General features: G+C 47.5%; 1 protein-coding gene across 6 annotated transcripts in view; it reads right to left on the bottom strand.

Annotated features, from left to right (window-relative positions):
* Nucleotides 1-16,366, bottom strand: part of Astn1 (astrotactin 1) — a 287,512-nt gene that overhangs the window by 66,481 nt on the left and 204,665 nt on the right. For all 6 annotated transcript variants that reach the window (XM_058574484.1, XM_058574487.1, XM_058574485.1 and 3 more), the window contains 3 exons: nucleotides 9,801-9,967; nucleotides 6,581-6,775; nucleotides 5,163-5,290 (listed from right to left, as the gene is read on the bottom strand). In XM_058574484.1, coding sequence (XP_058430467.1) covers nucleotides 5,163-5,290; nucleotides 6,581-6,775; nucleotides 9,801-9,967 — 490 coding nt within the window. The remainder of the gene's footprint in view (nucleotides 1-5,162; nucleotides 5,291-6,580; nucleotides 6,776-9,800; nucleotides 9,968-16,366) is intronic.

Here is a 16,366-nt window from a genome sequence, read left to right as displayed (position 1 = left end):
AGATAAGTTACCTAAAACTAAGAGGAGGTTTTCAGCACTTACTTTCTTTCGAATGTTCTTTGAGGGCGTTAAGCTTTGCGATGCCAGTCATGCGACTACACACTTTGGCTTTTAACCTTCATGTTAACTTCAAAAGCATACAAATGGATTTCTAACTTTACAACTGAAGACTTCAGTCACATCCCTTCCAGGTACATTTCATTAGGTGTCAGATGTGGATGGCCTTCAGAACCACCTCTCGCCTGTCAGCGGATGGCTTTGTTGTTAATTTGAAAAGCCTATGTATAAAGAAAACAGCGGGTCCGAAAAATAAAGATTCTCAACTTATTTGGGAAAAGCTCCCTTTAATGGAATTGCTTCACAGTGGAAAACCAACACGAAGGAGCTGGGGGCTGCAGGAGGCCGTGCAGGTGACAGTCGTTATTTGAATGACTGTCCTCCTCACAGCCAGAGTCTCTCCTCTCTGCTGCCTCCAGGGAGTATTTGGTTCCAGTTGTTGTGTCGGTGGACTGAGAGACTAGCTGAGATGATCCCTTGCTTCTTTTGCAAATCTGTGACAGCCACCTGCTGTGTGACTTTAGGCAACTCGTCTGTCTCAGTTTTCATATCTGAAAAGTGGGGGTGACAGTATGCATCCCATTTGCTTTTCAGGTAGGTTGTGACAAAAACGAAATTATGGGTGTCGCGTCTCACGACTAAACCGGTCAGGGTCACTCCAAGTGAATTTGGGGACTAAATAAAGACACAGACACAGAAAGTACCTTTTCTCTGGGTTCAGTGACCACTCCTCCGCTGCAGCTCCCACAAGGGGGGCAAGGCGGGCAAGAAAGAGCCAGGAGCACATGCTGAACCCTTTTATTAGGGAGAAGACATTCAGATGAGGCAAGGGGTCAGATTTCAGGGGGTTGAGTCTAGCTTCTGATGTCTGCTGTCAGCAGGTTGACTGACATCTAGGGAGGCCACGCCCATCTCATGTGCTGTGTGGGGATCACGGCAGAGCAAGCAAAAAGACACATACGTCCCCCTCCCAAATAGAGGGGCAGCGTTGGTTCAGTCCACCCTGTGTGCTCAGTGCTCATAGCTCACACACAGCCCACGGCTGGCTTGCCACCTCTCCACAGTCTCATCGCTCAAGGCTAAGGGGTGCTTGGTTCCCATGTGACAGCTCCCGACATAGGGGCACAAGAATACTTAGAGAAAAGATGAGGCATCGCACACATGGATGGCCTCCATGTCCTCTTGCTCCCTTCCTCCTCCTCCCTCTCCTCCCCCTCCCCCACTCCTCCTCTCTGCCAACCTCCAGCTGTATACACCTGGCGCTTCTTAACTGATGCTTTGGTTATCACTCCCGAGGTGGCAGTCCAGAACAGGGGGAAGAGGAGGATGATGCCAGCCCTCCACTCCGCCTAGCCTGAGCCCAGCAGGTCAACTCCAGGACTTCTCTGCCACACTTAGGCTGCACTGGGTCTGGGAGACACTTACATAACTGCTGGTGCTGGGGAAAGGCTTCTCTGTGCCTACTTACAGATAACACTTCCATTAGTTAAAAAGAAAGGGGTATTTTAAAGTGTGTGTTTTCTAGCTGAGTCATACTGTTTCTCAGGGTGCCCTTGACTTGCATCAGGTTTAGTGTTTTATTTTATTTTATTATCATTTTGAGACACATTTCTGCTGAATGGCTCTTTTTCTCAAACACAATGTTTTCTCAAGAAAGAACATTATTTGTTTTTTCTACCTAATGACTCAACAGACCTGTGTGCACTCTTGGAAGGAAGGAAGGAAGGAAGGAAGTCAGGAAGGAACGAAGTCAGGAAGTCAGGCAGGCTGTGGAAATAAAGAAGGAGCTTTCTCTAGTTATTCTACTGAAATATCAGGAGACATCTGAGCCCAAAGTGCTAAGGCCAAGAATCTTTTTCCCTTGAGTGAACCTGAAGCAATTCCAATGCGCCTGAGCTCCACATCTTCAAATAGATCCAGTGACCATGGCCCCAAGCAGGCCTGTGGCTGTGGCTGTGGCCTGTGGCTGTGGCTGCGGCCTCCACCTCCTCCCTCAGCCATCTCCACACTCCCTCCTTTTGCTCCACTGAAAGGCTGAATTCACAAGTGGACAAAAGCCAGACAGACGGACATGAAAACGAAACCCAGACCCATGATCTGTGGCAATCAGCTCAGGAAACCTCCCCCTTCTCTGTAATAACCCACCCAGGAAGCCAATCTGCTGTCCCCAAGGCAGCCTTGTGGGACCACCATTTCTAGCAAGCTGAAAAGAAACCACAACAGAATCTCCTGGAACAACTGACTCAAACCACCAGAGCACTTCACAGCCCACAGCTTCTCTACCTCTGGCTCCCACGCCCTCTGTCCAACCACTGACAGCCAAATGCGCACCCCTGATCAGTGTCAGGGACGTCCCTTCCAGAGAGCTTGCCTACAGCTTCCCACGCCAACAGCTTCCAGTCCACCCGAAACCCTCCCCTTCCCACTGTAAGGGCTCCCTGTGCCTCTGCCTGCCCTTGAGTCTCTGCCACAACACCAGCCATGGCACCCATGTCCCCTGCCCTAGCCAGCTCAGAATACATAGCGCTGCCAGTTCCCGTCTGGTGTTCTTCACTAATTTCCACACAAAATGCAACAACGAAGAGGCCCGTGAAACCTGGAGTGCTGCAGCATTGCCGATGAAGGAAGAAGGGGAGACACGGACGGGCATCAGTGTTTTCCAGTATTGTTCTTTAACTGATTCTGCCGGATGGAAACAGAGGTTGTCTATGAAAAGAACTCTCTGATCAAGGAGGTCTGGGAATTTCTAGGTTAGATAAATGGGAAAGGGATGTTTTTCCTGCAGGAATCTCTTTCTAAAGCTAAGGTGATACAAGTTGCTAAGAGGAAGAGGGTCTTTCCAAACATATTTGAAGGCAGGCCCATTTGTGAATGGAACTAGGGTTTTTCCTGGAAAACAAAACACAAAGAATGCTTGCAGATGCTGTTATAGATGATTCTGAAGCTCACTTTAGCTTTAAAATCTCCTATTGCTTGTAGGTTTATGGGAACTATGACCTGTAATAATAGAGTGTGAAATGACACAAGATTCATTGTATGCCTTTCAGGAAAGTTACAATTAAAATGTGACTTTAGAACTAGAAGGATGATATTAAAGAAATTTGGTCAGCCCTTTCCGTCATCAATCCTTCGAGTCATTCTTGTATTTAAAAACAAGCGCGTCCCCTGCTTATGTCAAAGGAAAGACATGCTCTTAGCCAAAGTGGTACCATGTCTTGACCAAAATAGGCTAAAGGCAGAGACTGCGTAGAACAGCAGCAAGGTCACTCCTCGCTATTGGGAGTGCTGGACTTCACTGCTGCGGGACCAGGAAAGAAGGCAGGGTCCCATCTGGACATCCTCCCCTCCCCCTGCAGTAAGATATGTTAGGAGAGACCCGAGGGCACAGGGGAGAAGGAAGTTTCTTTGGGAAGGAGAACAAATTTGGGGGTCTCTTCCTTATTCCCCCAAGTAGCAGAGACAAGTTTGTTCTTTGATCTACTGGCCCCTCCTGGAGAGCTCCAGGGAGTGTCCAGAACCATCCGGGTATCCTCCTGGCCTGATAAATGAGCTGGAATCTGCCCTCTGCCAATAAGTCATACGGTGTGAGGGAGGGTTCTGGAGGTCGGGGCAGAGGCAAGTGGTTTGTAGTGGCGTAGACCTGCCCTGTTTGTAGGGGCCACCTCACACCCCAGCACAAGCCTTGCACACATCTGGGAGGTGCTTCTCAGCTATCCCTGTGCCAACAGGAAATGAGATTCCCTAATGCTATAGACAGAGCTTTCGGGACAGTCCAGAGGCTACATTTTAATTTCTGCGTGTGTGCATGAGTATGCGTGTGTGTTCATGTGTGTATGTATGTGTGTTAGTCTTTTGTGGCCTTTTCATCTTTTGAAGATACGTATGGTTGGCCCAGAATATACTGTTTTCTAAGTTTTTTCCCAATGAAGAAGAAACCATTTGGTAATTTTCATACTAATTTCTTTCTTTCTTAGTACATTGATTCAGTTAACACAGATTTCGGTATGTGTTAGGAACTGTTCTAAGAACTTTACTAATATTAATTTGTTTATTCTTTATATCAATCCTTAAGAAAAAATTATAATACCTATTGGAAATTGAGGCACAGAGAAGTTAAGAAACTTTCCCAGATCACACAGCCAGTGAGGAATTGCGGCAGGGTGTTGGGCTTTGGAGCCCACCCTGTTAATCACCATGCAGGACTGCCTCCGGTGGACCTACCTCAATGCCTGTCAGGTCTGAAGTTTGAAACATAACTGGATGTCTGCAGGAGGCTTACCTTCAGCCCACTCCACTCTTTAGAAAAGGGAAAAGAAAAGGGAGGAGGACATAGAATAAGGAACTGAGAATCAGCTAGGGCGATGGAGGAGTGGACACAGCCAACAGTGGCGGGTGGCTCACGGCTAGGCTTCTAGCAGGTGATGCTCAATCCTAGGTGCAGCCGTGCGTCACCTGCCAGGAGGTGCCAGCTCAGGCTTCCCAGGGGCAGGAAGGAGAAGCATACCCTGCGCTCTCACTTCTCCTGCTCAGCCCACACCGCGTTCCCCAAGGGCACAGAGGGAGAGTGCCCCAGGCTCAGAGCAGCACAGAGGCCCAGGTGTCCCCATCCCCATCTCAGGACAAGGGACCCCGAGGGCCAGAGAGATGGTGCTGTCTAACGTCACAGTCACCCAGCCTGAAAGCAGCACAGCCAGGATTCAAACCCAGGGTCAGCTGACAGCAGACTCCATCATTTTGCATTTCCTTGTACTGCTCCGTAAGTCTCCCCAGGACCCCCACAGCAGCCATGACAGATACTGAGGTGACAGTCGCAATCTGGCTCCTCTCTCTGCCTCTATGACCTGGGTATTTCCGCTTGTCCCACCCAAACCTCTGACGCTGTGCATCCATTATCTCATTTGTTTTCAAAGCATCCTTATCAGGAAAAGATCTTAGGACAACCATTCTGCGGGTGATTATACGATAATACGGATAATCCTAATAAGGTTCAGTTGTATAACTGAGCATTCATCATATACCATAGAAACCAAAATAGCAAGGTGGAATCTTGATTTCTGAAGCCGCACAGCTGCCCGGTCTTGCTGGCTGAGGGAAGGCACACTCACCAGTCAGGAAGTCGGGGTCCGGGGTGGGCTCGGAGATTTCTTCTAAGCACTGATTCTCCAAGGGGACAGTGGCCACCACAAGCCCATCTGGCAGTTGCTGGTCGATACCACGAGCAAAGTTGTTTTGCCTAGAAACAGGGTGTACGTTCATTTCTGAGTGTCAGGTGGACCGGCCCTGAGTGGGGCATCTTTATTTCAACACAAACGTAAAAATTCTCTTTGGACCAACAAGTTCCCCTCACCCTGAGCCTCATTTACTATGCAAAGGGTAGGAAATATTCCTCCCTGCATTTCATCCCAGTCCTGCCCCCTCTCAACAGGCATTGGGCACACTGGGTCTCATTTCTTTACCATGGTGAAGACTCCAGCCATATTTCTTGTCTTTGACAAACCGGCTCCCAAACCAAAATGGGAAACACTTGTGAAGTCCCTACACATAACAGTTCTAATAACTAGTTTGAACATTTACTCTCAGTTTGTTTGTAAGAGTTTAGACCTAGGTTGCTCCCTTGCTGATCCATATTATGACAATGACAGCATCATCGTCCCCATCATCACTGTCCCCATCATCTCCTGGACAGCATTTCCCTATGGGATCTGAAGAAGATGCATTCCCATAGCCAAGGCAGAATATGGACAGAGGTCAAACCAAGAATCTTCTCGAGATATTCCAACTAAATTATTTACAGTATTTTGTTCTCAGGATTCCTTTATGCTTGTAAAAATAATGGAAGGTCCCAAGTAACTTTAAGAAACCTCTAATTACATCTATCACTATTTTCTGTATGAAAAATTAAAATAGAATCCTAAAAATTAATTCGCTTAAAAACACAATAATAAGTCTATTGAATATTAATGATAGGTGGGACATTCTTGTACATTTGTTGCAAATTTCTAGAATGTCTGACTCAATAAAAGGCAACCAGATTCTCATCATCAAATCCCATTCATGGCAACATATCCTTTGAGTTTAGGTATGTGAAGAATATGCAGCCTTTCTGCAGGTGGAAAAGGCAGGAGGGTTTGCAGGGGTTCAGGGACCCCAGGGATCCTTGGCTCCCACTCTGGGGACTGCTATTCTAGACCAACTCACATGCTGAGTCTTCTGTTCGGAGGGAAGATGGAACTTGGGGCATTTGGGGGTAGCTTTCTTATAAAACGTTGCAGCCCTCGCCTGAGCAAGGCAAAATCTCACTTTATACTTTTACTGTTCACCCAGAGGAAGCATGGTTCTTGGATTCTTGAAGAATGTCACCTTAGAGAAGCACAAAGGTGAGAGCAGGACCTAACCCCTGCTGCACATGACATTTGCCTTGCTCCAAGATACAGAACTTAGGTTGCGTATAAAGCAATTCAGAGAAGAAGCCCCACCAACAGCCCTGAATAATCACAGAGTGTCAGGTGGACATGAGGCTCACCTGAATGTTCCTTTCAGCACCTGTCCAGAGGCCACTTCCTTGGAATGGTTGTTGTAACCAAAGAACATCTCCCCAAAGAGAGTCTGGTTCATGGGAAGCTCCCTGCTCTCTCCACAGTCGCCTCCCTCTGGGCAGGTCTCTGTGATGAGCTGGCAAGAGCGTCCATCCACACCAAGCTTGTAATCCTCGATGCACCTAACGTGGCGGAGAACTCAAGAAGTTAGTCCATCAATGAGCCATGCTGGCAATCAGCTCACCGAATCCAGAAGAGATGCCTTTGAGAGAATTGGAATGGCCAAAGATCAGGAATATCCCAATTCACTTCTGACCCCTTTATAATGGAGTTTCTTAAGCCTGTAGATACAGGCTCTCTCCAAAATGTGATCATACCAAATTTCCTACTTTTCCTTTAAAGTTAGGTCTCTCAGAACTTTGGAGTGTTCTCTTTTCTAAGAGTCACCTGATTTCTCAAACAGGTCAGGATAAGAATCATTGAAGAAAAATTTGTAAATACGAGTTAACCATTTAAATCCAAGATATAGTAGAGTTTTTCTCACAAGCCCTCTGTACAACCAGTTCTATATTTGTTGGGAGAGTAATTAGGCAGCAAAAGGAACAACACTGTACTTAAGAAATCAATTGCTTTCTAATCTGGTCCTGTGATGAGTCAACTCAGAAATTAGGAAGATGGATGATCTTCTTGAATGTCTCCAAACACAGGATCATCCCAGACCAATTCCTCCTCCATCCTGAGTAGCCACCCTGAACTAAATAGATGCAGGGCATCTACACCATGCACCCTGAACTGGGAACAGCCTCCCATGAATGTACAGCTACTGTAATGGAAAAGCAATAGTAATTTGGTAAACATGGGTCAATGACTCACAAGTCATCATTTGACCTTACTTGTAGTTATATTATAAAGAACATGGATTGGCTAGCTCAGGTGAGTGAGAACTACTTCTTTGATAAAGCTGTCAATGAAAAAAATGTTGATTTCATTTGGTTCTCTCCTTAAAAATATCACAGATTTAGACTTCAAAGGTGCTCACGATGTTAAAACACCATTTATCACTATATACAGTAATTTTTGTAATAATATAAAGACCTCTGACCTATGTTGAACTACAAATGATCATAGTTTCAAGTAGTGAGAAGCCATATTATAATAGCAATGAGCATCTTCTTCACTGGTAATCTTAAACCAGTTCAGTAACCTCTCTGAGCTTCAAGACACTTGACATTTAGAACGCAGCCCTATATATAGCTAGTACTCTCTGTATGTTGCTATTATTAGCAGCAAAGGTGCCAAGGAGGCCTGTGATTCAACTGCCAGTTTTTCCCATTTATCATTTACATATTTGTGTGAACAGGTGTGAGCAGAGTTCTTTAACTGTAAGTGTATGTGATCTGGTCTTTATGTAAAAATAAAAGTATTTGGAGAGTGCTCCACACACGTGTGCCTAAATCTGATTAAGAAAGGAAAGAAAGTCCACCTAGAGGCCTACCACCTTAGTCCAGGGGACAGATGTGCCTTAAGACCCCTCCTCCAGGATTCCCGGGCTCCAGCGCAGCCTGGGAGCGGGGACATTGGAAATGGTGAATTGGCTCCTTCCTCGATTGGTACATACACGGAGTTTCTGGGAAAGATTTTGAAGTTGGCTGGTTCCCCTCCAGCCCACGCTCAACCTCCGGACAGCTTCCCCTTCCACTGGACCCCTCCCCCAGGACCCCTCCCCCCCCCCCAGTTGTGAGTCCCACTGAAAACTCCTCCAGGGAGAGCAGAGCAGCTCCTGATCCTTCTCATGGAGCACCCACCTGGTTCCCTGCACAAGGAGGTACCCAAGGACGCATTTGTTAAACAAAAGGGGAGGAACTCTGCCTGGGTTTACTTCTATAAATTGAAGTGGGTCAGCCCTAGTTTTTATAAAGAACCTTAAAGTTCAGAGCAACTTGCTATTTATGGAATGGGCTTTTACAAGAAACTAAATATGGAAATTACTCAGTTGTGAAGAAATAAAATAAAACAAAATACAATAAAACAACGTTATAACTCCACTGAACAATTATTCAGCGGGCACTGCCTTTTAGAACAACTAGCGAGTTTTATTACTGTAAACACCTTTTTTGTTGTTGTTACTGGAGATTGAACTCAGGGGTGCTTTACTACTGAGCCATAACCTCAGCCTTTTAAAATTTTTATTATTATTTTTTTTAATTTTTTGAGATACGGTCTCACTAAGTTGCTGAGGCTGGGGTTGAGATCGCAATCTTCCCGCCTCGGTCTCCCCAGTTTCTGGGATTACAGGTGGGCATCACCACACCCAGCCTTGATTTTCATTGCAAGCTGTTGGAGGGTAACAACTCCAAGTTATTCACTCCTCTTTGCAGCCCGGTGGCCGGCATGGTATTTGGCATAGAGTAAGCACTCTGCCTGACTTGGAGGAAGAAAGAGGGGAGAGGGAGGCAAGAAAACCATGGGTATAGCGGAATGTGCTACTATATTTACTTTATAAATATAGCATGAAAATGTCTTTAAATATAATTCCACTCAGTGATATAAATTTAAGTTTTGAGAAAAATTGCAGAATTTTTTTTAAAAATCAGAGAGGGCCTGGAATCTGATCTTAATCTTCCTACTCACCAATTCCCTGGTCTTGGGAGAGACAACCCCACTGGGCCTTAGTTTTCTCATCTGTGGAATGAGCTGGCCTTGCCTGCCCTGTTCCCTCACGAGCCCTCCTGCCAGCTTAAGGAGCCAGTGGGTGAGAGGGACCCACCATAAAGGGCCTACACGAGGAACTGCGTCACTGAGGAGGGCTGGACACAAAATGTGGGGCCTCGGGAATTGAATCTGGAGAAGCTTCGGCTACTCCTTTGATAATTAATCAGTTTCATGCAATCTTTCCCAAGTTTTAGATCACCCAATGCTTTTTGTCACAAGCCTTAATTAACATAGTTCCACAAAACACACTGGAACATTCTGGCTTAATTAGGCGATGATTTAAGGGAACCGTGTAGCTAATTCACCCTTGCAGGTAAATGGGGCTGGGCTCCCACACTTTGGGACTTGCCCAAGGATCCTCCCAACCAGACTTTAGAGATGCTCCATCCTGAACAGCCCGAGGGCTGGCCGAGGGTGGCAAGTCATTCACAAGGACTTTCGGGTTAGGCTCTGAAGGTCTCGCACCTTGGCCAGCCTCCCGGCAGCTCCACTCACCCGCAGAACATGAGGATGTTGTACAGGGTGGGGTCGTCCGGGAAGGGCGCCATCTGCTGGAGACACAGCTGCTCACAGCCGCCATTGAAGCCATCTGAGCAGTCCACCCCGATGTGGCGGTCATAGCAGCCCGAGCTGTCCTTCATGGGGCTGAGTCCGGCTGGGCACTGGCACAATCAGAAAGCATCCACACAGGTGGGTGAGTCAGGGACGGGGTTCTCTACTGGAACATCACCACTGACACCTATTTTTAGGACTTTGCCTGGAAACTATTAACACTGGCAAGCAATCCATGACTTCTCCTCTGCACTAGACTCCACTTAAAAGCAAATAGCCTTTTTTGACATCTTGCTTCTCTCTGGGCATAGATCATACACATTGCATTAAGGCTGCATCCTCTGAATAGGCTGGAAGGGTGCCCTATAGTAAGACAGGGTAGAGGAGTGTGGTGTCCTCATTCAACACAGAAGAGTGGAAAAGATAGTCCAGAGGTTAAAAAAAAAAGTCTTTGAAGGCATTCCTTTGGGTGAGGGGAAGGGAGTGCTGTTGTTTGGACTCAGGTTAAGATAACTTTTTCAATGTCCAAAGCACTTTCTCAGTGTGGGTACCACCCCATAGAGTAGGAGGGAATGGGCAGAATCAGGGCTTGCAGCCTGAAGTGGGGAGTGGGCTTTCCCTGTGACCTTGGAAGGGGCTTTGCCTGCTCTCATACTCCTCCCCTTCCTGCACCACGGATGCCCACTGAAAGACACGCAAACAAGGGCCTCGGCCATAGCAACACTCAAGGGTGCTGTACTTGGTTTTGAGCCTGATTCTCATGATGTGAAATAGTGACCTCTTTGTACTATTTCACCCTTAAAAAAACTCCCCAAGAATGAAAGCCACCAAGAAAATCCCAGAGAAGATGGCAGACCCCAGGAAAGCCCAGGGGCTGCCTCACTCACCCACTTAATCCCCATGATGCCCTGGCGGCAAGAATTGTGACCACCCCATTGGACCTGTGAGGAAACTGAGGCACCGAGGATTTAGCCCCCCTAGGGTCACACAGCTGCTCATGACAGGGCCACTCTTGAGCCCCTGGCAGGCTTCCTAGGACTCCTGAGGGCTGGTCAGTCCGTGACTCCACACTGTTTACTGAACACTAAGGAGGAGCCCGCCTGCCACTGTGCTGAGTACTTCAGGCATTTTATCTCACAACACCCAGCATTATCCCCATTTAAAGATAAGGAAACCATTAACACTGCCAGTTAATTCATGAACCCCTCCTCCCACTGGGCTCCCTTTTAAAGCTGATGACTCTTTTGCCATCCTGCTTCCTGCCTGTGCAACATCGTCTGCACATTTACACTAGAGCTGGCCCTTTCTAACAGGCTGGGAGGAGGGGGTGACTTGCCCAGGCTCAAGCAGCTGGAGTGGGTGGGGAGCTGGGGATCTGTGCATCCTGGACTCTGTAGGTTGGGCTTTTAGTGACTGTGTCATACACACACTGTTAGCCACAAACACTTCACCAAAACCAAACCCAAGCAAAACTTTCAAAACTTGGTGGAACAGTGTGACACACCTCCCTTCCTCCCTGCTAAGGCTTGCTCTTTCTCTTGGCAGCCAAGCACCTCATCTTGCTGGTCTAGAGCTGCTGGGGAGGAGCCTCTGCAAACCCATCTCTCCCCTTCCTTTCCCAGTCAAAGATCACAGCAGGATGTGCACTGTTTGCTGACACTAATTCTGCAATTTACCAAACAAATGACCCCCTGTGGGCCTGCCAGACCCCCAGCCTGGCTCTTCCCCTCTCCCCCCTGTGCTGGAAGGCCACAGTATTTAAAGAAGTTTCCAAGGTCTGCCCCCTGCTGTGGGAACCCAGATGTTCCTGATGATGGTAAACAAGCAAACGAGGCAGCTGAAGCTCGCACCCCAGGTCCGCCAGCCCCTCCACCCATCAAGTTCCTTGGCCACCCAGCTGTTAGGCCAGATGTGTCACCAGAAGGGAGCTGGCTTCAGCACTGCCTGGCTGTCCAGGCGTGGATTCTGGATTCTGGGATAGAAATACAGAGTTCGAATGGAATTAAATGGGCTGCCCCGGTAGCCACCGAGTTCTGTGTTTGCTTTTTCCTTCCACAAAGCTTGCCAGAAGCCTTCACGCAGAGATGAAGCCCGTCTAGCCCGTCTCCTGTTCTTCCACCTCACATGGCTCAACCCTCTCACCAGCCAGCTACCTCAGCCACCAGCCAGGACTCCCCATCTTCCCCACCACCTGCCTTTTTCCAGAATGCCCCATCAAGCGTGGTTTTTGACAAATACTTCACTGAATGAAACATGAGCTGGAGGCTTTGTTCCAGAATTCTGAGACCTGGCACGTCCACTTCTTGCCTGGCCCTAGTGCCTAGATGACCACTGCTATCCCAAATTGCACCACCTGATATTCATGGTCTCTCAGGAGATTTGGAGAGAAGTCAGTGTAAGCTGCCTTGCACAAGTTGGATATATATATATATATATATTTTTTTTTTCCCTCATAAACAAAGCTAAAAGTAACAATCACAGCTTTCCAGAATCAAGCAATTCTTTTACCTACATCTATTATCTTCAATCCCAACGACACAGGTGTTCTCTGTCTTCCCCATTTTACAGATGAGCCAAATTAGACTCGGGAAGACTAAGTAGCTTGTTTATGGTCACAGTGGTGGAACATGCCAAAGCAGACTCTGGGCCAGGATCTGTCTGACCCCAGAACTTGCATGTGTCATCTTCCATTCATCCATCCTGTTTCCCAGGTGAGATAAAGAAATCAAGCCAATGTGTCAACCAGGTAAATTAACCCTGGGGGTTTGTTGCTCGACTGTTTTAAGCAGTTCCTGGAACATAGTCTCAAGTCAACCCGAAATTCTTTGTCTTTCTCACTCTTGTCACATGTGAGTGCACATGATCTCTCTCTCTCTCTCTCTCTCTCTCTCCACATACACATATATGTATATATGGGTGCAAATATTTTAGGGCAAAACACTATGAACTGTCCAGGTGATGGTGTTGAAAGCCATACAAGTTACCTTTACTGCACCTTCATAACTGACTGGGGTTACAGTTCAGAATAAGACTTTCCAGGGGAAAAAGGGCTGAAGCAGAAGTAGAGTTTCCTTCTTAACCCTTGGGAATCAGAGGACCCCCTCTGCAAGGAGTTACTCTATCAACCTTCCCATGGTATACATTTTTGTTTTTTGTGGTTTTTTTTTTTTTTTGGTGAATCTTCCTTCTGCTATTATACTTACATTCGTGGTTTCCTCAGACTCTATAAATATGAAGAAGCTAACATCTCCAAACCAGGCCCCTCTTCCTAGAAGTCACTGCAGCCAGAGCCCAGTTGTCAGAGCAAATCCTGCCTCCAGGAGGAGCTTGGATTATCTGTTTGCAAGGACTGGGCTGTTCTCTCACCCTGGCTGTGGACAGTCCCTTCACATGTTCCTTGAGAGAGAACTGTTGGTCAGGAGAGAGCCCCAAAGTCATATATTAACCGCTCTCTGCATAGGTTATATCCAGCAGTCCCAGGGATTTTATAAACTCCAGGCTTAAGAAGAAAACTCCATTCATTATGACAACAGCCCTCCCTCTTCAAGAAGTCCTAATAAATGAGCTCATATTTCTGTGACCTCTAAAATACATAAGGTTAATCATCTTCCATGAGATGCTCGCAGCTTCTTGACTTCTCACTGGTCGAAGACATAATTTGCTAATGAGATTAAAATGGTTTTCCCCATTCAACTCTTTTTCCTTGCCCTCTTTTCCTTCTTTTCCTACTGATGATTTTGGTTGATTAATCACCTAGGAGGCTGGTGGGATCTTCCTGAGCCTAAGACACACACACCTCAGCGCCAGGTTACCAAGTGAGTGCTGTTGGCGGTGACTGTGAGTGATGGGCACGGGAGCCTGTTTGGGGCCCCTGGGAGGAGAGGGACTGATTCCTGCAGCACCTTACCTGGATGTCCATCAAACACGCAGCCCAATTCCCACCCTACAGAGGCTCCCTCTTACTGGCTGGCAATCTTATTCCTTTCACAAATAATGATCTTCCCAACTTTCTATAGCACTTCTCCCAATGGGAAAAGTCTGAAGGAGTTCAATGTCTGTGTCAGGCTGGGACAGCTCCTGTCCCCCAGTTCTCTAGAAGCTTCTGAGGCTAACTGCTTAGAGGGGGAGGGAGGGAGGGAGGGAGATCGGTAATGGCCTCCTCACATCTGTGCCCTGGGAAAGGTGAAATGATACAGTCTGTGGGCAGCCATCATGGACAACATGTGGAGGGAAGGGCAGCAGGTCACTGGGTAATTCAAAGCTCATTAGAGCACAGTGCTGTGGCAAGGAAGGTCACATGCTCCATACACAGGACAGCGCAGCCTCTGACCCCCACCCCCACCCCGGCCCCTTCAAGGACACAGCCTGCCATCAAGCACATCCCCACATCTTACAAAGAAAAGGCATTTTAAAAAGTTTGGACACTTTCAGGATGAGTGAGAAGATGAGGAAGGAGCATTAGGAACACCGGCCTTGCATTTCTCTTTTTCTTTTATTGGGGTAGCACAGGAAATCATTTTCAGACTTTCAAACCAAGTTTCCCAGTGCACCTCAATGGCAGGCTGGGTAAGGCTGGAGACACCTGTCATGCTCAGTGAAATAAGCCAAGCCCCCAGACCAAAGGCCAGATGATCTCTCTGATACGTGGGTGCTAATTCACAGTAGGTGTGGGGCTAGGGAAAAACAAGAGTTACTCTGGATCAGGTAGAGGGGAGTGAAGGCAGGGGAGGGGGTATGGGGGTAGGAAGGGTGGTAGACTGATTAGACATTGTTACCCTATATATAACTATAGGACCAACAAGAAGAAAGAGAACTTATACTCCATTATATATGATGTATCAAAGTGCTTCTACTGTCATGTATAACTAATTAAAACAAATATTAAAAAAAACAATGAAGACACCCAAATGAAGACACCCATTAAAGCTGGGAGTGGGGAGTCCCATTTACCAACCTACTCCAATCCCTGCCACCCACTGCAGAGGGTTCCCCAGATTTATCTCTAGCACAATCTCAGGAACCTGTGATCATATCACCTTTCACGGCAAAAGGGAGTTGGCAGATGTGATCAGGTTGAGGATTTGGCAGATGTGATTAGGGTAAGGATCTTGAAATGTGGGGATTATTCTGGGCTCTTAGAAGTGGAAGAGGAAGGCAGAGTAGGGGAAAGAGAAGGAGACACCTTACAGAAGAGCAGTCAGGGAAAGGCAGTGCCGCTGACCCTAACATGGAGTGGCAGGCCGTGAGCCGAGCAATGTGGGTGGGCTCCAGAGGGTGGACAAGGCATGGGGTAGGTTGCCCCCTAGATCTTCCTGCAATGAAGACAGCCCTGGTGACTCTCCTTGTTAGCCCAGTGAAAGCCACAGGGGAGTCTCATCCTCAGAGCTGTAAGATGCTAAAGTTGTGTAGCTTTAAGTCACTAAAATTCTTGCAATTGTTCAAGCAGGAATATGATAATATAGCACGCTTGAAGGGCCCCCTAGGGCTCTATAGAACACAGAACTGCTGCTCTGGGCCTCATGGGTGGGGACCATGGCCCATCTTGAACATTAAAAACAATGGGTAAGATTTGGTCACCAGCAGTGGCAGTGAGCCATACTCTGGGGACCCTCCTGGAGCTTCCGAGGTCCCCAGCTCTTAGAGAGCACTCGGATTTGTAAGGAGCAATCATGGTTTATACAAGACTGTGTCTTTCATGGGTATTTGGTTCCTGTCCTCAAAGGCTATATAAGCAACAGGGCGATTAACTGGGCACCAGTGAACCCTGTGGAAGCCCATGCATAACCAAAACGTGCCCCCTCTCCTGGAAAGAAGGGAAGCAGCCCCTGTACACCCAGCACGAATCCCACCTGTCTGGTCTGAATAAGTCAGAGAAACATCCAGGTGTGCTCATGCTCTGCCTTCCCACACCTGCCCTTTCCCCAGGTTCCTGAAGAGTCAGCATCTCTCATTCCTCATCTCTTTCTCCTTTCAAGAAAGGATAAAAGATGCTTTTCCTGGGAAGTCTTTCAGATGGGCACCCAGGACTGGACGGAAGTGCCTATGTGGATAGGGGCTAGGAGGCCAGACTTAGCTGTGGTCTAGCTCCAACGACAAGGGACTTCCTCCAGTAACACACCAGGGCCTGAGGACAGTGTGATGCCCAGTGGAGTCAGGTCAGGCTCAAGGTCAAGTCCCTCATCTTCTTCTCAGTAGGGTCATAAGCACATCAGCTCTCAGTGCATCCGTCCTGCCTCAGGGATCATCTGCTTCGCAGCCAATGAGGAACCAAATGGAACACGTCCACCAATCAGCCCCGCTTCTTCCTCCAGAGCCACGTGGACTGGTGACTTCAAAGTATTATGCAAATGCCAAATACTGGTATAATTGAGTGACTTTCTGCAGCGGCTCCAATTCTAAAATGCAGCAGCTTTATCGCGAATGCATATTCATCAGAACTATTCCTGCTAGTCCGTCTCGCAGATCAGTGGGGAAAGTGCAGAACTCCATCCGCTCAACTGTACGCCAAG

Source organism: Marmota monax, unplaced genomic scaffold (genome assembly GCF_021218885.2).
Source record: "Marmota monax isolate L192 unplaced genomic scaffold, Marmota_monax_Labrador192_F-V1.1 WCK01_AAM20220418_F8-fsc00055, whole genome shotgun sequence".
In the NCBI taxonomy this organism is placed as follows: Eukaryota; Metazoa; Chordata; class Mammalia; order Rodentia; family Sciuridae; genus Marmota; species Marmota monax.
The sequence above is the reverse complement of the archived record's forward strand: the minus strand, read 5'-3'. Positions and strand labels throughout refer to the sequence as shown.